The 27,788-nt window shown below is 33.5% G+C and overlaps 1 protein-coding gene across 1 annotated transcript; it reads left to right on the forward strand.

The window, feature by feature from the left end:
• capn7 (calpain 7) lies at window positions 1-27,569 on the forward strand. Its single transcript, XM_056475581.1, has 21 exons — window positions 1-388; window positions 601-709; window positions 3,801-3,958; window positions 6,687-6,754; window positions 8,131-8,337; window positions 9,062-9,148; window positions 9,736-9,862; window positions 10,337-10,422; window positions 10,916-11,009; window positions 13,212-13,358; window positions 14,658-14,764; window positions 16,178-16,298; window positions 16,377-16,521; window positions 16,603-16,702; window positions 19,976-20,111; window positions 20,200-20,275; window positions 21,274-21,419; window positions 21,500-21,562; window positions 21,669-21,799; window positions 24,402-24,494; window positions 26,701-27,569. Exons 1-21 carry the CDS (start codon window positions 287-289, stop codon window positions 26,843-26,845), a joined length of 2,448 nt encoding a protein of 815 aa, XP_056331556.1. The 5' UTR covers window positions 1-286; the 3' UTR covers window positions 26,846-27,569.
• Window positions 27,570-27,788: the final 219 nt, after the last annotated feature.

Consider the following 27,788-nt stretch of genomic DNA (forward strand, 5'->3'; position numbering starts at 1 on the left):
GAAGTGCTGTGGGTTTGAGGATTTGTTTTGATGTCATCGTAGCAAGTTAAAACGTTGTATAATCACACAATATTCAGAATAACTAAGTTTAAAAGCGCCTCGGAATTAACATTTTCCAGTCTCGCCTCGTTTTATTCGTTAGTTAGAAGTCGGGAAGTTCACATTAACGAGAACAACTCAAGAAAAAGAAACGCAAATCCTCAGAGGAGCAGCTCTACTGTAATAATGAACAGGTTAAAATGATTTGCCATGTATAAGAGTTGAATTAAACCTATAAACGTCGACCATGGATTGTACAGCTCTTGAACTCGACGCTATTAAATTTGCCAAATCAGCTGTTTTGTATGATCAACGAGGGAAATACAATGAAGCGGTTTTCTATTATAAGGTAAGCTACAGACTCATTTTGAACACTGAAAGATGATTTAATAAGTTGTTTGTTTTGAATTTCCATCAATTGTCACATTATTCAATGGAAAAAATTGTCTATTTTATGCTATGTAAATGTTGACGTTAAGTTTTCATTCATTTTCACTTTCAGCTTGGAGTATATTTGGATTAAGCTTATATAGTTGATAATATTTTTGATTTTCTGATTAGGAGGCTGCCCAGGCTCTCATCTATGCAGGAATGGCTGGATCCAAACTAGAGAACATTCAAGACAAGGTGAACGAGTACCTGGACAGAGTACAGACTCTTCTCAGTGCAGGTCAGTGTACATTATATCATGCAAATGTGACTTAAAATAAGACAAAAAAATTTTGATTTGTTGTCAGTATTAAAGGGATAGTTCACCCAAAAAGTTAAATTCTGTCATAATTTACTCACCTTTTATTTGTTTCAGACCTTTGTGAGATTCTTAGTTCTTTCAAACACATTGTTTAAATATTTTTTATTGATTTTTCAATTATATTCAATAATCATAATCTTATGATCAACTATGACCTTTTCACAACACAAATATTGAACAACATATTAACATAGTACTTACTACATTGAGGTAAAGTTGGTTTTATATTCACACATTCAGACTTTCTCCTTAATAATATTATTTCAGAAAATTATTCTTAGCAAATATTAAATAGTGAAATCATATTAGCAGCCTATAACTATCAAAGTACGATATCGTTTAAGTCAAATAAATAGTGTTAATGTTGTTTTGAAGTTAATCTTGCTTGTGATTTAGACTGAATATTTCAATTACCATGGTGAACAATATTGACAACATAATAAAGTTGTCACTGAACGAATGTGCGAATATTAAACCTGCTTTACCTCAATCTTAGCTACAAACATACTCACACCCCATAAAGAAAGAGGAAGGGAAGGTTGAAAAGAAAAATAATAATATACGAATAAAAAATGTAATTATAATTATCAGATAGTTAGGATCAGCTTTTAATTAGGATATAGTAGCCCCTGAGCATTCAATATAGGATGGAAAATGCTGCTAAACCTCATAAGACTTTCTGTAGAGCCTTGGATGGTATACTTAAGGTTCTCGAGTTTAGGATATGATAACACTTCTAATATGTATTGTTTATGGGATGATGGGCTTGTTTTTTTCAGTTCTTTCAAACACAAGATATTTTGAAGAATGCTCAAAACCTGTGGCTATTGACATCCATAGTATTTGTTTTTCCTACAATTGAAGTCAATGGTTACAGAGTTTCTGCTGTCTTCAGAATATCTTCATTTGCGTTTAACAGAATAAAGGAAACTCATAAAAGTTTGGATTTTAGGGTCCACTGCCACTTTAAGATTTAACTTTTAAGTTAATTCACTAGGGCTGAAATTTGTCTGATGTTCTTAGTGATAAACAAACGGGAAACCACCTCCATGTTGTAGTACGAAGAAATTTTGCTCAAATTTTCCGTGGCCCAACCTTTAGAAAGCTTACATAGCCCATACCTCGTTTGAAAGTGCTGTGACTAATGCAGCTTTTGGGAATCACAGATGAGTACTGCTAGATTTTCTAGTTCATACTCACAGCATTTTTTTCTTCCTGGTTCTGCTGTTAGATGTAGTTTGAGAACAACGTTACATATGAGTTAATCTTCGATCATTAATTATTCACCTTTAGGTCATTACAAAGCTGTGTGACTTTCTAAAAATGTTTAAATGGTGAATTATTTTTCCAGTTGCTCTTTAGCATGAGGTCACTGATGATTTCAAGTTTCTGAATGAGTTAAAATTAGTTTTTGAAATTTAAATTCATTCAAAAGCAGTAGAAAAATAAAGATAGCCCATAGCAGTGGTTCCCAAAGTGGGGGTTGCAGGACCATGAGCGGGGGTTTCCTGCTGATATCCAAAAATCTAATTCATTTTATTAAACTAGTACAACTAAGCTACTGAAGAAAAAAAATAGTTACATAAAAAAGCTAATAAAAAACCATCATCCTTTCGATTTTGTTACGATCCTTTTATTTGTGTGGGGTAATTGTGTTATATTAAAGACACAGCTATAGCATCAGATGCAGAAGATTGATTTTATGGCATTAGGTTAAACTGTCAGACACCTTTATATCACTCACATATATTAAAAATAAATTCAGACCATAGCTAAACATGGAGGAGGATCTCCGAGTGGCATTCTCCAAAATTAAACGACGAATAGACTTGCACCTATTGGTATGTGTGCATCGTTGTTTGCAAGCTTTATATATTTATAACCACCTCAGAGGATGTTTGGGGTTGCAAGTCACTGGCATTGTTATTTTGGGGGTCGCGAATTGAAAAGTTTGGGAACCCCCGACCTATAGAAAATGCCAGTTGTTATATTTGTGTGAGGAAAACACCAGAATTTAGGTTATATCAGGACTGTCCCAAATAAAAGATTTTCCATGTTGACTTGTAGGTGTTCATTTTAGCCATTAGTATCACATGTTGAAGATGTGGTTCGATTTCAGGGCTTAGAAAAAAATTATATTTAGTAATGAATGTGTCGAGGGAAAAACACAGCAAGTAAACTGCCTGAACCTTATAATAATTTATAAATTTATATGTTTGATAATTGCTGCATACGTCCAAACTTAAGAACTTGCAACACTATTTTGCAAATAAAAAATGAATATACAAGGATTCTGCAATGCTTATAAATATCAGTAAGAAAAAAACAGGCCTACAGACAGTTAGCCTTTTCTTGGATATTTTTAAAATGTTGGACACAGATAGTAATTATAAACAATACAGTTTGAATTTGAAATATTTGTGCAAACTGCAAACATAACCATGCCAACAGATGAGCCTTTGAATGAAACCTTGAATGAAAAACTTTCATGAAAAAGTACTTGAATGAAAAAGTAGTGTCTGGAAATACCTGAGGTTATATAGGAGGCCTTTGAATATGTGTTAGATAATTAAGGGTCTAAAAAAAAAACTGAGAATCACTACTCTTATTTATTTATTTTTTTCTTTTGTAGAGAAATTAATCATCTTATTCAGCAAGGACACATTAAATTGATCAAAAGTGACAGAAAGACATTAATAACATCCCCAAAGTTTTTTTCATCTTAATGTCTTCCTTTCTATTTGTGAAAGTGTCTTGGAAAAAAAAACCTGTTATGGTTTTCACAAAAAAAATTAAGCAGTACAAATTTGATAGGGATTGCCTCTTTGAGAACACCAAATTGAGAATTGGTTAAAACTAAAAGTCTTTATTTCCCAACTACTAAGGCAGGGATCTATTTTAATATAGAAACTTATTCAAATCATTTTTTGATTGATTTCTGAGTGAACTATTCTTTAAAGCATTACATTGTTAAGACCTTTGTGTTAATTGTCTGAATGGCTGTGATCAGTTCAAGCACAGAGCAGTGACCCTCTGAAGAGCAAGCATCAGCTGGATCTGGAGAGGGCGTATTTCCTGGTGACACAGGCTTTTGAAGAGGATGAGAAGGAAAATGCAGATGAGGCCATTGAGCTCTACACTCAGGCTGTGGAGTTGTGCATTCAAGCGGTGAGTCCTCATATTTGGAGAAACTATTCAAGTCAAATGTCAGTATATTCTACTGTTCAGAGGTTTAGGGTTGATTTTTATTTTTTTTTCTTGAGAAATAATACTTTTTTTTAACATTATAGAATACATTAAATTGATCCATAGTGACAGCAACAACATTGATAATCAGGGCTGTGTAAGTTACTTAAAAAAAGTAATTCACTAATTACTCACTACGTCATTGCAACTGTATTTAAGTAACTTTTCTAATTACTTAATCTGAAAACTAGCTTAAGTTATTTAATTGCTTGACTAAATACTTTAAATCCACATAAATTTCAGTGCATAGATATATGATTATGGAATTTTGACTCGGATATTTTAAAGCTGAGTCTAACATGACCTTTTAGTTTTGTTTCAAAAATAGCTGTTACGACTTCTCGATGTTATTCTAGGGGCTGGAGTATGTAACAATGTATTTATATTGTGGCAATTTTGTGTAATGCGGGAGGAGAAAAAAACCATGCATCAACCAAAATACTGCCAAAAATAATTTATTATGCAAAAAAACAGACATAAACAGAAAATAGCAGTAATAAAAAAGAATAATATAGAAAACAACAGATAGCCACAAAAGGTAAACTATATACAATTTATACCAACAAAATAATAGAAAAACAGTAATCTCCCCAAGGGACGAGGACAAAAGGGGCGCTGAAAGAAAAGAAAATAACAAAACCAAAAATCAAACCAACTCAGTATAACCCTTTTACCTAACTGAAAACAAAATAATAGAAAGCAAGTCTTCGGCGTTTGCATGCTCTAACTTACCTACTCTAATCTTAACCAAATAGAAAAATACAAAAACAGCGCTCACTCCTAAACCTGGGGGCTGTTTCATAAAAGTCTTTAAGAAAAGCGGGGATTAATATCAAAAACCTGACTTCAATTAGCCAAACTTAACGTCCACACTTAAATTGGTTCCATAACAACAAGTTAAAGATCATTTGATCTAACTAATCTGAGTTCAGTTTAAATAATCTAGATAACTGCTGATGCACGTTACTGTCGTGAAACACTGAAGGTCGAGCATAGATCCATCGATTATGTTGTATGATACCATGGCAACTACGAGAACTGAAAGATCTCTGAAATGAGGGACAGCAATGTTCACAGCGAGTGAGCAACGTTGTTTTTTAGAGTTCAAACATAATAATTTAAACATAATAATCAAAAACTACAGTACGGGATGCAACAAAGCAAGTATGAAGGCTAACAGGAAATTGCAGATTTTAAAATATTATTTAGGCCTATTAGCGGTAAATTAAATATTTGTTACAAAACATTGAAATCGTGCACAAGTGCGCACGAGAGAGAGTGCACGCTTACTGCCTACATCTTTATATCAGTCAGTGCTTTCTTAATCTTTTTTTTAATTGATATTTTTAAATTCTACAAATTTTTGTAATTTATATACAATATATAAATATAGCTAAGTACACCCCTCATAGATCTCTCTTTTAAATGAATATTTTCTACAGGAGGCTTTACAATTATATCTTTATGCATATACATTAGATTATTCAGTACCAAAGCAAAATCTGGAACTAATCTAACAAAAAATAAACTGAAGATCACAGTCCAAAAATGAGTACACCCAAATTAACATGTTGGGGGAAAATGTTAAATAAAATATTACTTAACAAGGAAAAAAATCAACAGAAATATAAAAAAGTAGTGTTTTGTTTGCAATAACTTGAATTTAAATGTATTATCATTCTATTCTTAAAGATGTTTGGTGTATGTATATATTCTATTAAGTGACTAAAGTTTTATTCATTATTAAGAGGTTAGGTGAATTAAAATGGCATCAAATTTTGACAGGTGAATGTTAATATTACCTTGATTAAGCTTGAACTTGACTTAGCCTGAGAGTTATCCTGCCCCAGACCAGGCTAGTTTCCCAGCATTAGTTGCCAGAGTAACTGAGTTTAAACTATCTTAAGTTTGATTTATGAAACCGAATTCGCCATTAATAAACCTGATTTACCAAAATAAGCCTGGCTTTTTCTGTAAGCTTGGTTTATGGAACAGGCCCCTGGTGTGTCTATACACAGGTTCGCTAGGTGTTGTAAGGATGTAAGTCACGTGACCTCTACCTTTCCAAATCCCCTGGGAAAAACAAATACTATCAATAAACAAATGAATTTCAAAAGAAAATTAATGAAAATAAACAAGCTGGCACTAACAACTTTGACAAAGCAATATGAAGTACTAAAACTAAAGAAATAACGGGAGGCAGATTAAAACAACGTGTAAAGAACAAGTGTGATTTTTCAGGGTTTTTATTTCTAATAAATTTGCAACAATTTCCAAAAAATCTTTTTTCACTGTCATTATGGAGTATTGTGTGTAGAATTTTGAGGAAATAAACTAATTTAAACCCTTTTTGAATTAGGCTGTAACATAAAAATATATGTAAAAATTTAAGCGCTATGAATACTTTACAGATGCACTGTAAAGAACATTTAGACAGTATTGTAAATAAAGAACAGTAGCTGTTCTGTGTTGACTAGCAAACACTAGCAGCAGTTCTGAAGTAATGTTTGTCAGTCTGTGCAACAGGTGTTGGTGTTAAGTTGGTTGTTTTGGTTTCATATCTCTGACTGACGGTTATATGGGCACCTCTGGTAATTAGAAACGGCGCCGCAGGCCTGTAATCTTTCATATCTTTCTCTCTACCACACAGTCCAATGAGACGTCAGATCCAGCACTACAGGCGAAACTGAAGCAGCTTGCTCGACAGGCTCTGGATAGGTGATGTTTTTGCAAGTTACTACTGTGTTGCACTGCCAGTTTGTGAAACTTGCATTCAATTGATCTGAAACAAAGTGATTTTAAATGATTAGGTTGTGTTACAAATAATCCAAATAACAAGTAATCAAATATCAAATATATATAATAAGTGAGAGGTACTATTGAGTTTGTCCTTTCATTTTTATTCATCATAATAATGTTACACCTGGTGTTTTAACCCCTTAATATTCACCCACACATGAAAGTTCTCACAAGAAAATTCCAGGTTATTATAGGACACGTTTTTAATTTAATTTGATTTAATTTAATTTAATTTTTTTATTTTTTTAATTGTATTTATTTATTTATTATTATTATTATTATTTTTTTTTAATTTATTAAGTGCTGAACTGGATGGCACAGTTTTAACATGTCAATAGTATCGCTAGCATATCAGATTATTATTATTTATTTTTTTGTATTCCCTACACTTCAGTAAAATACAACACATTCGTAATATTGCTGTGCAAGAATATTATATTATATTATATTATATTATATTATATTATATTATATTATATTATATTATATTATATTATATTATATTATATTATATTATATTATATTATATTATATTATATTACATTATATTATATTATGTTATATTAATTATATTATATTATATTATGTTATATTAATTATATTGTATTATAATTATATTGTATTGTGTTGTATTTTATTACATTACATTATAATGTTATATTAATTATATTATATTATATTATGTTATATTAATTATATTATATTATATTATGTTATATTAATTATATTGTATTATAATTATATTGTATTGTGTTGTATTTTATTAATTATATTATATTATATTATATTATATTATATTATATTATATTATATTATATTATATTATATTATATTATATTATATTATATTATATTATATTGTTTCATATGATTTGATATTATATTACTACATAATTACAATATACTATTTGCTATATTATTTTGAAGTTATTGTTGGTCTGCTGCTCATTATTCTAATAATACATTTTAAATAAATGAAAATAAATAAATTTTTTAAAAACACTTATTTTCATCATTATATTAAAAATAATGATTGTTTACAGTTAATAAAATCACTCCTGTAATTGAAGCAAAGCATCATGGAGAGTAGGAATAAGTTGTATAATACTATACAAATAAGCAGAACAACCATTATCAGCATTGATAACTGTAAATGTTCATTCATGTCAAATTAATGGAATATTGTGAGTAAAGTATCAGCTATTAAACAGCTATTAATATTAAACCTGCGTGTATCACACATTTATAAATAGATTGAAATGAATATAAAAATCATCTCTCCTATACCTTAATCAGGGCAGAGGGACTGAAAGACTCAGTTAGCAAACCTGCGAATCAGGACAAGCCCGGATCATCTGCATCTAAAGGTCCTGCTCAAGTTAGACAGTTCTTTCCACTCGGTCCAGACTTCTCCATCCATGACAAAGCTCAGCCGGTGCGAGCAGCGCAGTCCAGTGAGCCGCAGGGCCAGCGTTACACAGCTGAGGAGATCGAGGTGCTCAGGTAACCTCAGAGCAAGCATAATGTCATATACATTTAATTTTTCCTGCTCATTTTCCCTCTTTATATTTCATACCTTTTTATATCTAAAACCTGCTAAAATAGTAAAACCATGGACAAAAGCAACAATAATTTAATTAAGTATAATTATATTATTTTTGCTATTTCTTTTGTGGCATTTCAAATATTTATATTTATATGATAGATAGATAGATAGATAGATAGATAGATAGATAGATAGATAGATAGATAGATAGATAGATAGATAGATAGATAGATAGATAGATAGATAGATAGATAGATAGATAGATAGATAGATAGATTGATTGATTGATAGATAGATAGATAGATAGATAGATAGATAGATAGATAGATAGATAGATAGATAGATAGATAGATAGATAGATAGATAGATAGATAGATAGATAGATAGATAGATTGATTGATTGATAGATAGATAGATAGATAGATAGATAGATAGATAGATAGATAGATAGATAGATAGATAGATAGATAGATAGATAGATAGATAGATAGATAGATAGATAGATAGATAGATAGATAGATAGATAGATAGATAGATAGATAGATAGATAGATAGATAGATAGATAGATTGATTGATTGATTGATTGATTGGTTTTGGATTTTTGATATCAAAAATCATTCTTCAAATGGCAAAATAAAAAATTGCTAATAATTTTTTTTTACTTCTGTTGTGTTTTGTAGGAAGACCTCCAAGATAAATGGGATTGAATTTGTTCCCTTTATGAGTGTTGACCTGAGGGAGCGTTTTGCTTTTCCTGTTCCATTCTCGTGAGTATTGTGGGTTTTTTTAGGTGAAGTTTATACATATACAGCTGTTTCACTGACACCCTCTGTTTTTCATTTTATAATGCAACAGCTGTACTTGCTTTCAGGGCAAAAACTATATATTATCTATACATTTTGAAAGCATAAAAAACTTTTATTGAAAAAGAATTCATTAAATGTATCAAAAAAAGCAGTATATATTTCAATTAATTGCTGATCTTTTGAACTTTTGAAGTGAATTTTTTTTTTTTATTTTAATTTCAAACATTTGAGGAAATGATTCATAAGAAAGGATGAGCAAGTCAGAATATTAAAATAATTAACACTGAAAACTAAACATTTTGTTTTGCCAACTCAGGGGTAAATGAATTTCATATAAATATCAACAATTTGTGTACATTCAAATGATATTTAGCAAACATGCTATTCTAACTATATGTTTGATCCGATAAGTGCAGTCTTAGTGAAGAAAACAATCTTATTTCTACAACATAAAAAAGTACTGAGCCAAATCAGTTTTATTAAGTGTAGTGGCCTTAAAATTTTGCATGAAATACTCAAAAGATTTCCATGATTGTGTTTATACATAGCGACAGATGTGGGAAACTAGCTCTGTCGCCGAAACAGAAAGCCATATTTTCCCGCTGGGTTCGACCTGATGACATCTGCAATAACCCCACAATGATCTTCACTGTGTCCAGCTTCAGCATCAAGCAGGTCACACTACACATCTCTGTGCTACGTTTGCTTTTCAATAACAATCTGACAACCAGTTAACACTAACAGTTAACTTAGCCAATTCTAGTTGTACCTATCCACCTTTTCCTATGTACTGTGATCAGTGAATTATTTTTTTCAAGTATTTTAAAAACTGGCTACAGTGAGGAGTCATTATTCTCCTCAGCATTCACATTAACATTATTGAATGTTAAAAAGAAGCTTTTAAAATACACAGATATGCTTATGCTGCTTCGCTTACTGCGGTAACCAAGGAAACACTGTTATTCATGCTGTTCTATGGGCGCCACCTGCTGGGAGCGAGTGAATTAGCATTTTTAATCAGTATTCATTCATTTTCTTTTCGGCTTAGTCCCGTTATTAATCTGGGGTCGGCACAGCGGCATGAACTGCCAACTGATCCAGCATATGCTTTATCTTGTGTAATGTTTGTGTGTTTGTCCATGTTTTTAGACGGTTGTGTCAGACTGTTCTTTTGTTGCATCATTGGCCATCAGCGCAGCATACGAGAGACGCTACAGCAAAAAGTTAATCACAAGGTACAATGGGTGTGCTAGTTTACGCTAATAGGATAAGCCATGTATTAAAGGGGTAGTTCATGCAAAAAAATGAAAGTTTACTCACTGTTTACTCATCCTTAAGTGGTTATAAGCTTTTATGATTTTCTTCATTCTGTGGTGAAACCTGTAACTATTGACTTCTATACTAGTTGGAAAAACAAATACTATTGTAGTCAGTGCTTTCTTCAAAATTTCTTTAGTGGCGAACAGAAGAAAGAAACTTAGAAAGGTTTTGAACTAGTAAAGGGTAAGCACATTTTTGGGTGAACTATCCCTTTAATGTAACTTTCAGATTTTCTTTTAGATTCCTCATGGACTGATTCATGCTTGGTGTGCTTAGAATGAACTGTAAAAAATTCCTGAACAAGCACCTTTAATTTGATAATCACTTTAATTAGTTATAAATACATAATAGTGATAAGTCAAGTGGTTTCTGCAGTGATGTAAAATGTATGTTTGTGTGTTTGTGTAGCATCATCTACCCGCAGAACAGGAAGGGAGAGCCAGAGTATAACCCCTGTGGGAAGTACATGGTGAAGCTGCATATTAATGGCGTCCCAAGAAAGGTGCACAGCCTCAGATTCAACTTCTCTCATCTATTCAGTCCCTCCAGGATTTTGTCATTCCAACATTTTTTTAATTAAGCAAATGACAAAAAATTCAGATCACACTGCAATTTTTGTAAGTTACTGCAGATTTCCAAATTTTTCCACATTTTAATCTGGACTAAAATATGCCAGAAAAGAGTCTGTTTCTAAAACATATATGGATTACTCTCTATTATATTTATAGTTTATTTTAACTTTATTTCAATGACCAAAAACGTATTACATTTGATTATATTTGACTACATTGGGTGTTATTACAGTTGATACATCAGGTTTTTAATGGCATATTTGAAATATAGTGAGAATATGGAATAAAATAGAAAAAGAAACAAGCTCAATTTTACTTAACGGCAAATATATCAATTTGGTGGTTACATTATTTAAATGGGCACAAATGTAAATCACTATATTTTCACAACAATATAGTAAAGTACTATGTAAATTGCATGTAAATATAAATTATTTCTCTATATTTCAATATAATCGGTCTTTAGTAAAATTAGTAATTTTTTGGTAAAAAATTTACATGCATACTTTTATGATTAAATAATGGGAAAAACAGGATCCAACACAGTTGGCCAATAATGGCGATTGTCATACATCATGCATTTATCAGGGTTCATACGGTCATGGAAAACCTGCAAAAGTCATGGAATTTGACACAGCATTTTCCAGGCCTGGAAAAGTTTTGGAAAAACAGAAAAACAGAGAAAGTTTTGGAAAAATCGTGGAAGTTTAACAAATATCCGGGTACTTGAATTAGGGCTGCGCGATATTGGAGAAATCTGACATTACGGTATTTTGTATTTCTGTGATATATATTGCGATGTAAATACAATTTCACCAGATGATTTAACAGGTTTATTTGGATTGATTGGGGGATTTTGTAGAGGAGTGAATCTCGAATAATATACAACCAATAATTTACAAGCATAGATAAATAAAATATAGCAAAGATAAAAGTGAATAATAGTTTTTTTTAGTTATTCACTATTTAGGTACAGATGTGGAATAATCAACAATGCACAGTCTTCATTGTACTTTATTATCTTTTACAAAACATTAAGTTACAAAACATTTCATGTGGCTGGATGTTTTAAAATTTGAAATGTTTAAATGTTCTCACAGTCACAGGCCTTAAAGGGACAGTTTACTCAAATATTAAAATGTACTCACTATTTACTCACACTTCACTTTTTTCAGTACTATAGGAGTTATTAAATTATATTCATTTTGTGTTTATTTAAAAAAAAAAACTAAAACTCATAAATGTTTGGAACAAGTGAAGAGTGTAATGAAAATGGTGAGTGGTTTTTGGCTGAACTATCTCTTTAAAAATGCATGCAGATGCTAAACATTTACTCTATAATGATTAAACTATAATCCCAACATTGCATATACTGCAGTGTGACTATTGCGGATGCGCACATTGCGATATCGATGCTGAAACTATATATTGTGCAACCCTAACTTGAATATAGGTTAGTTAACTTTACTTCTTTTCTGTCCTTGGCCAAAAACTTGCTCTCACATTGTGTGTACTGTGTAAGCATGATCAAAATCAATATAAAAACAAATTTAAACAAAATAGATTGGTGCGTGTTTTGTGATCAGCTGTAATGAATTTGAACGTCATTGTTTTTCTTATTATTTACCATGTATATGTAGACATTACATGAAACATTACGTTGTGAAAGTGTACTTGAAAGTTCTGGAAAAGTCTTGGAAAAGCCATGGAATTTTTAGTAGTAAAAATGTGTTTGAACCCTGATCTATAGAAGAGATTTCTCAAAATGTTTTCATTTGATCATGTACATTGCATCTATTTGTTTCTCTCACTATTTCCTTATAAATTACAGAGCTCAATGATTCTTAAGGTTAGAAATGGAAATTAAATTAAGAGATTGTTTGATTGATTGATTTTTCACAGCAAAGCAACACAAATGATGGCGCAAATTTAGCAAAAAATGTGAAAAGCCACCACAAAACTAGTCATTTTAGATGGTAAAAATCAGTAAAGTGTCCAGTAATGGATGGACTGCCTGATGCCTTCGTCATAGTTTAAAGATGAACAGGTTCTACAGATTCTATTGTTGTTTTACAGATAAGTTTTATAGGTTCTACTGTTAGCTATAGTTCATGTTTGTGTTTGTCTATCAGGTGATCATTGATGATTTCCTCCCTGTGGACCGCAATGGCGAGCTGCTTTGCTCCTACTCTAGTAATCGCAATGAACTCTGGGTATCGCTCATCGAGAAGGCCTATATGAAGGTCATGGGTGGTTATGATTTCCCTGGCTCCAACTCTGTAAGTGGCATTTGGACTCTAATACCGTTTTAAACCCAACATTTCTGTCAACAAAATTTGTATGTTTACATTAGAAAAAAAGTTTTGCACAGATACTAAAATTATACGTGTCCTGGAAGTTGCTATTTATTTTGCCACATATAATAGTGAATAACTGTTTACAATATTTAATATGTTTGGTGTGTATATTTTAAAGAGGTCTCTTATTCCTTATTGCTGGTTTCTATTTTCATATACAGTTGAAGTCAGAATTATTAGCCCTCCTGAATTATTAGCCCTCCTGTTTTTTTTCCCCATTTTCTGTTTAACAGAGAGATGATTTTTTTCAACACATTTCAAATCATAATAGTTTTAATAACTCCTCTCTAATAACTGATTTATTTTATCTTTGCCATGATGACAGTAAATAATATTTGACTAGATATTTTTCAAGACACTTCTATACAGCTTAAAGTGATATTTAAAGGCTTAACTAGGTTAATTAGGTTAACTAGACAGGTTAGGGTAATTAGGCAAGTTATTGTATAACGATGGTTTGTTTTGTAGACTATTGAGAAAAAAATAGCTTAAAGGGTCTTATAATTTTGACCTTAAAATGGCTTTTGAAAAATTAAAAACTGCTTTTATCCTAGCCGAAATAAAACAAATAAGATTTTCTCCAGAAGAAAAAATATTATCAGACATACTGTGAAAATTTCCTTGCTCTGTTAAACATAATTTGGGACATATTTAAAAAATAAAAAAAAAAATAATGAGAGGCTAATAATTCTGGCTTCAACTGTATATTAGAAGGCAATTTATTCATGTGAATGCAAAGCTGAATTCTCAGTAGCCATTACACTAGAATTCAGAGCCACACAATCCTTCAGAAATCATTCTGACATGTTGATTTGGTGCTCAAGTAAATTTTGTTCTTGCCAAGTTTAAAAACAGTCCTACTGATTGTGTGGAAACAAAAATTTTTGATAAATTTAAACAAAAATTAAAAGATCAACATACATTTGTTTCATAAATATCTTTATTGTCACTTTTGATTAATTCAGTGCAATCCTAACTGAATAAAAATATATTTAATAATTGTACTGTGCCAAATTTTTGAACAGGAATGCATCCTTATTTGTAATTAATATTTTTTTCTACAGAAGCTACACAAATTTTCACTCTGTTGCATTCAGTTATTTAAAAAAAACTACAAATGAATTTAGTTAACACAGCACACGTTGAGATTATCCCCTGCGTTATTGTGAGTTCTAATGTTGTGATGCTAATTGTGATGCTTTTTATGTTTTCCCATGTCAGAATATTGATTTACACGCTCTCACTGGTTGGATCCCCGAGCGTATTGCTATGCACTCAGACAATCAGTCCTTTAACAAAGATGACACTTTCCGCATGCTTTACCAGAGGTGAGCACACGTTTACAGAACACACACAATGCACTGGTGTGTATTGATTTCTGACCTTTTTAAGATTACTTGCTCATTTATAGTATGTACAAAGAGTGCTTCAAATTGTATATGCTTGTCATAAGGGTCAACATTTGTAAACTGAGACTTGTAGATCATCTGAAAGCTGAATTATTAATAAACTTTCCATTGAAATGTGGTTGTTAGGATAGGACAATAATTGGCCAATATACAACTACTGTATTTGAAAATCAGGAATCTGAGGGTTTCAAAAAAACAACAATTTTAAAGTTATACCAATTAAGTTGTTAGCAATACAAATCACTAATCTACATTTTAGACATATTTAATACATATTTAAGGTAAGTTGTTGTATATATTTAAAGTAGGAAATATTTAAAAATGTATTAATGTAACATGATCATAACTTAATATTGTGAGGATTTTGGCATGAATGAAAATTAATAATTTTGACTTTTTATTTTGTATTTTTGGATGTTCATACAAATATACCCATGCAACTTAAGACTTCTTTGTACCAGGTTTGGTTTTTTATTCATTTACTGTTACAGTTTTTAAATAAATTATGAAATTTGAGCTTTTATTTTTGTGGTTTCACTTTATTTTAATTGTAGTGATTTAGAAATATGTTTTTAAAACTTTTTTTTTTATCTAAATTTCATTGTAGTTAATGCTAGTTAATGTATTTACTAACATAAACAAGCAATGATTAATACATATATTACAGTATTGGTTCATGTTAGTTAACATTAATGAAAATACAGTTGCTCATTGTTAGTTCATGTTAACTCATGGTGCATTAACTAATGTTAACAAGCGTGAATTTGGATGTTAAGAATTCATTAATAAATGTTGGACTATGAATAATAAATGGTGTACAAGTATAGTAGAGGGAGGGCCATTTATATGGATACATCATTATAAAATGGGAATGGGAAACATTCAGTTTGTGGCACATTAGTATATGTGAGAGGGCTCATGAAAGAATAAAGTTAGGTTAAAACCAACCACACCATTGTTTTACTTGTGAAATTCCCAATAAGTTTGGTGTGTCACATGACCCTCTTCCTATTGAAAAAACAAAAGTTGGATCCAAGATGGCCGACTTCAAAATGACCACTATGGCCACCACCCATCTTGAAAAATTTGCCCCCTCACATATACTAATGCGCCACAAGCCACAAACAGGACGTTAATATCACCAACCATTCCCATTATATTAAGGTGTATCCATATAAATGGCCCACCCTGTACATAATTAGTTCATGTTAGTAAATATATGAACAAATGAAACCTTCATATAAAGTGTGACCAATGTTTTTTATTTTAACTAAATTATGTTAAAGTGATAACATAAAAGCAAGATTTTAATAGTCTGATCTACTCTGGCAGGTTTCATAGAGGAGATGTTCTCATCACCACCGCCACAGGGGTCATGACTGAAGAGGAGGGCGAGAGATGGGGTTTAGTGCCCACACATGCTTACGCCGTACTAGACATCAGGCAATACAAGGTGAAAATCTCTTACAAGAAATGTATCTTACATAGATTATCTCATGATATTATCATCACCTCCATTTTCTTCTCTTAGGAAAAACGTTTCCTTCAGCTGAAGAACCCGTGGAGTCACCTCAGGTGGAAAGGCTGCTATAGCGAACGCGATGAAAAAAACTGGACGCCAGATCTTCTCAAATACCTCAATTTTGACCCCAAAACCGCACAGAAGTTTGACAATGGTAAGCCGGAGCTGAACTAACAATGACTCAAGACAAACGTTTTTCAAGAAGCTCTTACTCGCATGTGTGTTTTAATTTAAGGGGTGTTTTGGATTATCTGGGAAGACTTGTGCCAGTATTATGACGTCATCTACTTGAGCTGGAATCCAGCACTGTTCAAAGAGTCCTCATGTATTCACAGGTTTGGCTTCTTGTTGCTTAGTTGTATTCTGAGTAGTGCTGCATGATACTGGAAAAATATGCGATATTGTTGTATTGAGTATTGCAATACAATATTTACTAAGATATAACATTTCCCTAGAAAAATTCAGTTTTTATTAGCTATGTTTTAAAATCATTCATTTATTTAATGATATTACAATAAACAGGTAAAATACATTTTTCAGATCTAATTCAGACTTTTAAAAAATTGTATCATGGTGAAAACATTTTGGGCCCTATCATACAGCCGGTCTATAAAGGAGGTGTGTTAAGGCGCATTGTTGTCGCGTTACTATTTTGAGGAACTGAAATAAACCGCACCATTGACCAACTAAAAGCTGGTCTAAAGTAAAGTAGTAAAGTAAAGAGAAAGTAAAGAGGCTGAATAAAGGAGGCTCGTTCTTTATGCTCGCACAGATGGTCTACTTAACTGTTTTCTCGCTAGTGAAGCGTTCAGTTTTTCCACCTACAAAGTCCGCCATGTAAATAGCAATTGCGCCATGGTGCACCGCAACTGACTCTTAAAGGCAATGGGAGATGAGACTTTGATTGGTTTAATGCACGTTATGCTCAAAACACACCCATAACTCATTAAGAGATTAAGCACAACTCTGTTAGACCATGCACCGCAGCACAAAGTGTATTTTCCATCCTTAAAATAGCAAAAGTGAATTGCATGCGTTTTAGACTTTGCGCCTAGATCATTAAAATTGAGCCCTTTTAGAGCCTTTAAAACATTATGAGTGAGCTAAAACCTCAGCAGGTATTCTGTCTCTGATTGATTGGCTGTTGTCATTTTTCTCTCTTATCTCGACTCCTGCCATTAGTGTCTATTTTCAGCTCTGGGTTCACCCTTTGGGCCGCTCCAGCCAATAGCAGGACAACAACTACTGGGGACAAAGTAAAGCCCCATCTGATTGGTTTGAAGGGATAATTTACAGTTTTAACTCAAAAAATGACCAGTCTGTCAGATGAAGAAGAGCCGGAGTCAGAGATTCAAATAAATAAAGTTTACTGAAGATAGTTTGCAGTTTCATCAGCAGAAGTCAGCTTCAACACTCGCATAAAGTTCATCAACACTCGCATAAGGTTCATCAAGACTCGCATAAAGTTCATCTGCTAACATAAATTAACATCAATTATACTTTAACATAACATCATTAACTGCATCATACAAATAGGTGTTTTAACCTGATTGGTTAAAACATAAATAGACTTGGGAAATTTCAACGTGGGTGCGTGCGTACAATTCAGAACAATATCTCAAGCATATAAAGGTCAGACATTCACTTAGACTGTTTAGAGCTGACCTCAGACATGTGAAAAGGATCCACAATCGAATAGAACACACACACACACACTCAAAGTACAATCTGTTTCTTACCCAAGGCTGAGTGTACTTTCAGCTGTCTTTATCAAAACTGGGTAAAAAAAAAAACGGTGTGATCTACATTCAGGCAGTTCTATTCTCACTACACAAAGGCTATCTGAATAAAAAGGAAAATCGCTTTAAACAGAATTAACACATAATTATAATATCAAGATCACTTTAGACAGTATTAACACATAGCAATACAAATAGGAAAACAGTTGTTTTCAATCATCAAGCCCTTCAGTTCCACTCGAGGTCTCCATGACTTCTGATCTGGTTTGGTATCTCCTGAAAATGGAGTTACAAAGAGACAGGCAAATGCACTAAACATTCTTATAATAAGCAATGTGTTAACTTTATTCATTAGTCAAGATCATTTCTAGATTAAATACTGATTCAAATAATCATATTAATAAAGTAATAGGAAAAAGGATAAACGTTGATCCATGCTGGGATGGATTGGAAGGCAGGAATCCGAATCCATCAGGTCAAATTTACATAAACAACCAATCCATAACAGAAATTTCATTTATCACACATGCCTGCAATATGTGTATTGCATTTACTATAATCGCGATGAAATGATAATTTTACAATAAATTGTACAGCCCTAATTCTGAGTATTATTCATAATGAGTGTCTATGGTGTCCCATAGGATACAATAAATAAATTGCCAGTACTTTATCTGATATTTTGGTAACTTTTTTCTATAAATATATTATTTATTATAAAGCGTTTTGTTACAAACTACTAAAATGTCAATAAAAATCACTTTAAACTGCAGAGTGGAATTTTCAACCTCAGAAGTCAACAGAGCAGAGATCAAGGTCCCATAATGCATTTCATAACCGTAAATAAACGGAAAACATCCATTAAACACAAAATACAGAAACTGTTAATTATTGTGTTAGAATGACTATATCACTCAATTAATATGGAATTAAAGAAACAACACTGTGTCAGAACAGAAATGTTTCAGTAACAGCTCAATATGACCAAAACTTGAGCGGTACTTTTGTAGAAATGATCTCCTCGTTGCTGTTCATGTTCTGCTTTTCCCCAATGCACAGATTCACTTCAGCTTATAAATAAAGACGTAAACACTAAACACTAACTTTAGTGGCCTTCCAAGTTCCGAATTAGATTTTTACAAATGCAAATTCACACTGAAATGACATTAACCACATTCTTAAGAAATGTGATCTGTAAAACAAACAAATCAAATCTGATTCATAAAGTCGGCGCCAGTGGTGTAGTGGTTAGTGTGTCGACACATGCACTCTGGTGCTTACGGCGACCCGAGTTCAATTCCCGCCTCACGGTCCTATGCCGATCCTTCCCCTCTCTCTGCTCCCCATGCTTTCCTGTCAATACTCTCTACTGTTCTATACAATAAAGGTGAAAACCCCTAAAAAATAAAAAAAATCTGATTCATAAACCATAATTGATGTGATATGTACAGCGCTCTGCATAATTAAGTACACCTCATTTTGAAAATGAATATTTGTATCCATTTCTCAGTGATTTTAGGCAATGTATTTTGGTGCATTTAAACAAAACAGATTTATTAAACATATATTTATAAAAATATTATTTTTGTCACCAAACATATTTAGAAATTGAAAGATAATACAATTAAATTCAAGCTAAATATTGCAAAACAAATTACAACCTACAAAATTTCAACTAAATTTGTTTTATTTTATTTTTTTTTGCTTCTCTTAATTTTTCCTCTTTTTAAAATTTGTATTTATTATTTTTCTATAACAAAGTTGGGTGTAAATGTTTTTGCACCATTATAGTAAGTTATGTTGTTAGATAAGCTCCAGATTTGGCGTGTGTGTGTATTATGTGTGTGTGTGTGTATTATGGCATTGCAGTAGCTGGGATGGCAAACAGGGACCGGTGAAGGACGTCTACAGTTTGGCCAATAACCCTCAGTACAAGCTGGAGGTGCAGTGTCCTCAAGGGGGCGCTGCTGTATGGGTACTGCTGACCAGACACATCACTGACAAGGTAAAAATACACAGCACAGTACAGTGCATTATTATTATCAGACCGGGGGTACTACTTCTAACAATGCTCTTTCTGATTCTCTCCTAAGGATGACTTTGCTCAAAACCGGGAGTTCATTACTTTAGTGGTTTACAAGACCAATGGAAAGAAAGTCTATTATCCAGGTAAATTAGCACATATATGTATATTTTAAGTACAGAGGAAGTTAATTTGTGTGTACCTTATATTCTAAAATCTAAGTCACATTTGGTTCTTTGTTGCAAATATACTCAAGCAGTTTTTATAATGTAATTAAAGGGAAAGATTACCCAAAAATCTAAATTTTCTCACTATTTACTCCCCCTCATTCATTCATTTTTCTTCGGCTTAGTCTGTGATTTATCAGAAGTCGCCACAACAAAATGAACCGCCAACTATTCCAGCATATGTTTTATGCAGCAGATGCCCTTCCAGCCACAACCCAGTGGGAAACACCCCATACACTCTTGCATTCAACAACACACTTATACACTACGGCACAATTTAGTTTATTCAATTCACCTACAGTGTAATGCATGTCTTTGGGGGAAACCAGGGCACCCGAAGAAAACCCACACAAACACGGGGAGAACATGCAAATTCCACACAGAAATGCCAACTGACTTGCCAAATTAGAGTGATGCAGTTGTTTGTATTGCTCATTTGATCCCTTTATATATTGTTTTAGTAAATGCCACAGTAATTTCTGTTCTCATTCTGTATTTAACAGTAAATGCCACAGTAATTTCTATTCTTTTTCTGTATTGAAATTTGTAATTCCAAATTTGTTGTTGAGTGTTTATATTTATCTACTGGTAGCGTGTTTTACATTATTTATTATTTAGAGGAAAGAGTGTGTGAAAGAGTGTGTCACCTACAGGTGGTTTGTAAAGCCCACTCACCTGCATGAAGCACACTAAAAAATTGCAAGTTTGTTTCCAGAAACATAGAGTTGGTAAGAAAGTGTCTGGTGCATACATAGAGGAAAATATTGTGTCATTTGAAGGTGGTTTATAAGGCCCACTCACCTGTATGAACCACACTAAGAATCGAAAGATGTTTATAATAAACTGTCTGGTGCATACAGAGAGGAAAGAGTGCATTATTTATATTTTTCTGCACTCTGTTTTGTTTTGTTCTGAAGCTGAACCTCCTCCCTACATTGATGGCATCAGGATCAACAGCCCTCACTATTTGACCAAGATCAAGCTGACCAGTCCAGGAACTCACACTTTTACACTCGTGGTCTCCCAGTATGAGAAACAAAACACCATCAACTACACATTAAGGGTAAGATGCAATCAAGTATGTTGGTTTTTGTATTTATATGAATTAAATCATATTAACTGTTGTCATGAATGTGTTTCCAGGTGTACTCAGTGTGCAAATTTAATTTCTCCAAAATCCCAACACCCTTCACCAACACCAAAAGGGTGCGTTCAAACTACTCCTTCTACTGTTGTTGTTGTTTGTGGACATTTATTTGCAAGCTGTTTCCAGATTATTGAACATCTCTCTGTTTATTCTTTTTATATATAGATAAATGGCCAGTGGAAGGGTGCCAGTGCTGGAGGCTGTGGAAACTACAAAGACACTTACAAGAACAACCCCATATACCAGCTCAACATGGAGAAACCAGGCCCTCTGCTCATCGAACTCCGCGGCTCCAGGTCAGACTGTTATTTTGTAAAAACGGTCGGGATAAAGCAAGATGATTTGACATTGATAAAGCGAGCGATTGCTCCATATTTTACATTTCTGTAGTGAGAGGTCACATTTTGATCTTCTATTGGTCTAACGCAATCATATGATGGGATTTTGCACAAGCTTGCGTTTCTGGTCTGCTGCATTCACATGCGTATGAATGGAAGTCTATGGGGCAAAAAGTAACCGCAGCCTTAACATCAGTCATCTCTTTGTAGAAATGCCTGTAGATCATCAGATACCAGTAAGAAAACAAATGCTTAAAGTGTGCTACAATGCCAAATAATTCTGATCCCACAATTTTACTGAAAACTCAGATATGCAGACTTTGATGCTGCATTTATTGTATGTTAAAATGTTTCAGGATGCCCCAAAATTTGGAGACAATGATGTACATGGGAGATTTTTAAATATTTGCTTAAATGTCTGATAAATAAATAGTGGTCATAAATAATTCTAATCAATTTTCTGATAAATCAACTGTAAATTAAATGTTAAATAACACAGCCAAAAATAATTTCTGTGCTAAATCTGAGCTAATTGGCTGTTAAGAATCCAGACTTGCCATCACAGTATTAAAAAAATAAAATAAAATAAATAAATAAATAAATATATATATATATATATATTAGTGCTGTCAAAATTTGTGCGTTAACGCTTGCGATTAATTTGAAATATTTTACAAATTTTAAAAAAATATACGCAATTAACGCAGTTGCAGTTTTTTTTTCTCCTGCTGTATCCGACATGTGTTCAACATGCAAAGAAATATGGATAAGACCATGGAAGCACTTTTTGAAGGCAAGTTTCAGTATAAAAGAATTAATGTCGCATTACCAGGGCATCCAGCATTTTCTCCAGAGCTTCATTTCGGGTGTTTCATTTTTAACTTTCGACTTCTGTTTTAATTGAATTTGATACTGCATGGCGAACAGACAGAAAACTAGAGTCTACGTGGTACACTCTTAATAAGAGTGTTATCTTAATCATATTAAAATCGGAGTATTGGTGTCCATGTTAATGTACTCAGAAAGTGCCAGATGAAGTCCTTTCAGCATGCGCCCTCCAATGTTTCAGTAAGTTTGACCTGTTTCCCCCTTACATGCAAGTTTTGTAAAGCGTTTGCTTTGCGTTGTTGTGTCAGAATCCTTGTGAAATACAGCCATATTTCAGAGCGCTTAGTTTAGGCAAATTTGATGAACGCGATTATGCCTGTTGAATCTAAAGGGAGTCGCTCCAGCTGCGCTGTCCTGCGCGCGTTATGTGTGTGTGTCTGTGTGTGCACAAACCTGCCTAAACGTCGTTGTCCGTATCCACTAAATCAAAAAGGTACGAACTGCTGTGAGATTGCGTTGCACTCTCAGCTCACATCATTCAAAAGAAAAGGTCCACATTGTCCCCCGATAATGTCAACAGACTGGACTGTCTTAGCAACTGGTTGAATGTAAAAGAGAACTAAGCAAAATTGTTTCTACTTTATAATTAATGTTCTCAACTCACAGCAATACAACTTTACAATGAGTGCAATTGTTTGGATTCAATACTCTATTGTTATTATAATTTTCCATTTTCCATATTTGCAATGCCTGTATTTTGAAATTTTTTTGTAGTTCACTTAGAATCCATAATGGAAATCATTTTTTTTTTTTTATTAGCATTGATTGTTTTGAAATTCAAAAGTCATTAACATGCCTGTGATTTTCTTTCTGTAATAAATATGGCTTTCAAGCCAGGATCTTGATGGTTTATTGTGGGTGTGTTGTTTACATGAAGAAATCTGTGTTACAAGTTAAACAAAAATTCTAATAAACAATTATATTTTGAATTTAAATAGTTTTCGTCTTGAGTTTACATCAATTTTACATTTACATCGCGATTAATTTTCAAAAAAAGTGTGATTAATTAGTTAATTTTTTTAATGTAATCTTTAGTGAGCGCAAACCAAAAAAATCCAACTCGCCCCAAACTTTTGGATAGATGTGTATTTATTTTTAATTGATGACAAAATTAGCCTCTCTGTGAAATTTAAATTCTTTTTCAAATACTTCCTGTTTAACTGAGCTTAAATAGGTTAAGTTTTTAGGCAAGGCATTGGAAAACAGGGGTCTGTTCTCTAACTAATCAAGACATAAAAAGGAGGCTAATAATATGGACCACAGAAGGGTTTTATATATATATATATATATATATATATATATATATATATATATATAATATATTTTTTATTCTAGCCAAACTAAAAGAAATAAGACTTCCTCCAGAAAAAAAAACATAATAGGAAAGACTTGCTCTGTTAAACATCACTTTCTGTTAAATAAGGCAACACAGATTTCTAATAATAGCTATAACATGTCCAAAAAAAGAGATATTTTAGCTTTTAGAGGATGGTGAAATCTGACAGGACATAGGATTTCCCTTGACACGGAGTGACGTGGACAGGCTTTCTCCCGGAAACACACCTACACACATACAGAGTCCTTCTGTCTCTCTGTCTACTTTCGCTGTGTGAGGATGTATGATAAAGTGTGATGCCTGTGAATATAAATGAACTTGGCTTTCTTACTGCAGGCAGTACAGCGTGGGCTTTGAGGTGGTGACCGTATCGACTACAGGGGATTCTGGATCATCAGGCTCTCAAAAGAGAGCGAGCGGAGATTACCGGTAAAGAAATGCTTTATTTTACATGAAAATGACTGAAGCAGAAGCAGAGCCCATAGTGTTTCAAACTCTGTGCATTCTCCCATATAATGAAGCACAATGGCTGTGTTTGCTAGTGTGCTGCTTAGTGCATACTGTGCAGTTTGCACTTAAAATAATGCCCACTATTTGTCAGGATGCTGCAGTGTTCAATCAGAATTCAAATTTTCTAACGACACAACCTCGTTGTTTGCATGTTTAATTGTATTGGAACTGTTTTTTTTTTTGCAACAAAATCTTGTGTTTTTAAATTTGGTATGCTAAATGTCACCTCGCCTGCGTATATCCATGTACAGTGGAGATCAAATTTTAGAAACGAATTAATGAATACGTAATATATTAAACTATAATATAATAAATTAACTAAGACTAAAATATAATAAATTAAACTTTTTTTCATCACTAAAGTGTTGAATATGTTGTGTGGACAGACAAATTCAAAGCGTTTAACTCTTCCTGCCGATGGTCACCTAGAGTGGGCGTTCAGTTTAAATTCCCTTTAACGTTTAGACACTTTATGCTGAGATCGGTATCCTGTTCATAGCTGGACTGGTAAGCAATTCTAGCTGCAATGTTGAACTAATTTCCTTTTTTGATTCTCCACATTATCATGTCTTTTCATTCTGCCGGCAGCTAGCTCTCTGCAACTCACACATATTCATCCACTGAAGCAATCAGGACTGTGCCTGGTTAGTACTTGGATGGGAGACCACATAGGAAAGCTAGGTTGCTGCTGGAAGTGGTGTTAGTGAGACCATCAGGGTTGCAGGGGGCACTCAACCTGAGGTCTGAGGTCTGTGTAGGTCCTAAAGCCCGCCCCAGTATATTGATGGGGACTGCTCAATATGGGGACTATACTGCTCACTGAGCAATGTCTTTTGGATGACACGTTAAACTAAAGTCCTGACTCTCTGTGGTCGTTAAAAATCCCAGGATGTCCTTCTAAAAGAGTAGGGGCCAGCATCCTGGCCAGATTTGCCCACTGGCTTCTGTTCAACATGGGCTCCTAACCATCCACATATCATAATTGGCTTCATCACTTCATCAGTCTCCTCTCCACCAATCAGCTACTGTGCTGTCTGGCGCAATATGGCTGCCGTCGCGCCATCCAGGTGGATGCTGCACACTGGTGGTGGATGAGGAGATTCCCCTAAAAATGTGTAGAAATGTGTAAAAATTTGAGTGTCCAAAAAACACTATAAAAATGTAATGAATTATTATTATTGCCTTTAGTGGACGACCAGCTTTTTAGGGGGTCTTGAGTTTATGACGGTGTAAAAAGTGCTGTTTTCTGGAAATAACAGGTCCTAATCAACTTGGCTTGCTGTGACTGAAAGGTTCATACATTTTGCTTTCATCTGGACAACCTAATTTCAGAGAGTTTCAGTCAGTTTGGTGGCCAGTTAAAAGGACAGTTCACCCAAAAATGAAAATTTTGTCACATTTAAACATCTTCAAGTGGTTTCAAAACTTTATCAAACCTTTAGTTTCCAAAAAGAAGATATTTTGAAGAATGTTGTAAACTAGTCACAATTGACATCCATGGTTGGAAAAAAGATAATATGGAAGAACAGAAGATAGGAACTTAAACAGGTTTGTAACAAGTGGAAGATAATTAATTAAGGAATTTTTCAGCAGTTGCCAGATTAACTCTTTCCTTTTCATATATCACATGGTTGTTGTAATGTGCTTTAGAATATTTGCAACTAATGAATTGTGCTTATAAAACTGCTCTTTTACTTCTGTTACGAGAACTTCAAATAGGACGTTATCCTCACAGGAGTACAATTTCCTAAATTTTGAGGTCACTGCAAGCTCAACTTACCAATGACCTCGAGATGTGGAAATTGTAGGTTGTCCTGTAATTTTGATCTCCACAGTACATGCAGTCACTAAACTGCAGCGTGCAAATTGTCCCATTTTAGCACCAGCATGCAAATGGTTAGAAACAGACTCACAAAGAAATCTAGGTTAGAGTTAAAATAATCATATGACTAAAAAATATGTATGAGAAAAATATATTATCCACAGTCTGGTCCTCATCGCATGGTTAACTTTGTTGATTTTCTGCACAAATAGAGTCAAGGCATGTTGTGCTCTATTAATCAATTTGAAACGTTTGATTACCATCCCATATTATATAACAGAACTTGGATCTCTTTGCCCTCAGATGCGGTTTTTGCTACATGGAGGTTGAGAGTTTACCTGCTGGGATTTACAATGTCATCCCTACGACCTTCCTTCCCAAACAGGAAGGCCCATTTTTCCTGGACTTCAGCAGTGTCGCCCCGCTGCGGGTTTCTCAGCTGCAATAACAGCCATCCACCATCTGCCTGCTGGATTGTTGTTCAGAAGATGTTTCGCCAGCACTCATTGCTCACAGACACGCTCATTTACCAAAAGAAATAAGCACCGCTCACAGATGGTACTTGACATAGTGCCATATTTCAGTGTTTCCCAACCCTGTTCCTAAAGGCACACCAACAGTACACATTTTCAACCTATTCCTAATCAAACGTACCTGAATCAACTCATCAGAACATTAGAACAGACTCCAAAACCTGAAATGAATGGGTCAGATAATACAGACATCCAAAAAAATTTACTGTTGATGTGCCTCCAGGAACAAGGTTGGGAAACACTGCCATATTTGACATGTTAGCATGTAATAGTATGCCGCTGCAGTGCCATTCTCAGAGGAGGTGTGTTCAATCAGCCAGAAACACACTCCTCTTAGTTTTGCAGTCCGAAGTCGCATTCAAAGACAATGGTATGTGTGTGTAGGTACTGGCTTTGGCGGTTTATGAGGACATATTTGGAAAATGTCACATGACCTAGGTATTACAATGTATGAGGTGGTTTATGAGGACATGTCCTTGAAATTCAAAACTGTTCAAAATCATAATTAACTGGGTTTTTTGGCATTCAGAATTTGCCACAGGTTTCCTTTAAAGCACAGGTGTATACTCGGTTCCTGGAGGGCCGCAGCTCTGCACAACCCTATTTAAACACACCTGATCAAACTCATTAAATACTGCAGGCTTGAAACCTACAGGTAAGTGTGTTGGAGCAGGGTTGGAACTAAACTGTGCAGGGCTGTGGCTCTCCAGGAAATGAGTTTGACACACCTGCTGAAGGGGTTAAGTTTTAAGGAGTGGGGGGTGGATAATAATATAATAGGTGGTTTTTACAGTATAAAATACATTAAACCTATGGAGAGTCCTCACAAACCATCAAAAACCAACCTGTGTGTATAAT

This window comes from Danio aesculapii, chromosome 16 (assembly GCF_903798145.1).
Source record: "Danio aesculapii chromosome 16, fDanAes4.1, whole genome shotgun sequence".
Lineage (NCBI taxonomy): Eukaryota > Metazoa > Chordata > Actinopteri > Cypriniformes > Danionidae > Danio > Danio aesculapii.

What these genes read in the sequence shown, in the direction of transcription:
- capn7 (XM_056475581.1), top strand. Translation starts at nt 287, where the DNA reads ATGGATTGTACAGCTCTTGAACTCGACGCTATTAAATTTGCCAAATCA. An exon ending in GCTTTTCCTGTTCCATTCTC is followed by an intron (nt 9,149 to 9,735) that starts GTGAGTATTGTG and finishes GTTTATACATAG; the next exon opens with CGACAGATGTGGGAAACTAG. An exon ending in AGCAAAAAGTTAATCACAAG is followed by an intron (nt 10,423 to 10,915) that starts GTACAATGGGTG and finishes GTGTTTGTGTAG; the next exon opens with CATCATCTACCCGCAGAACA.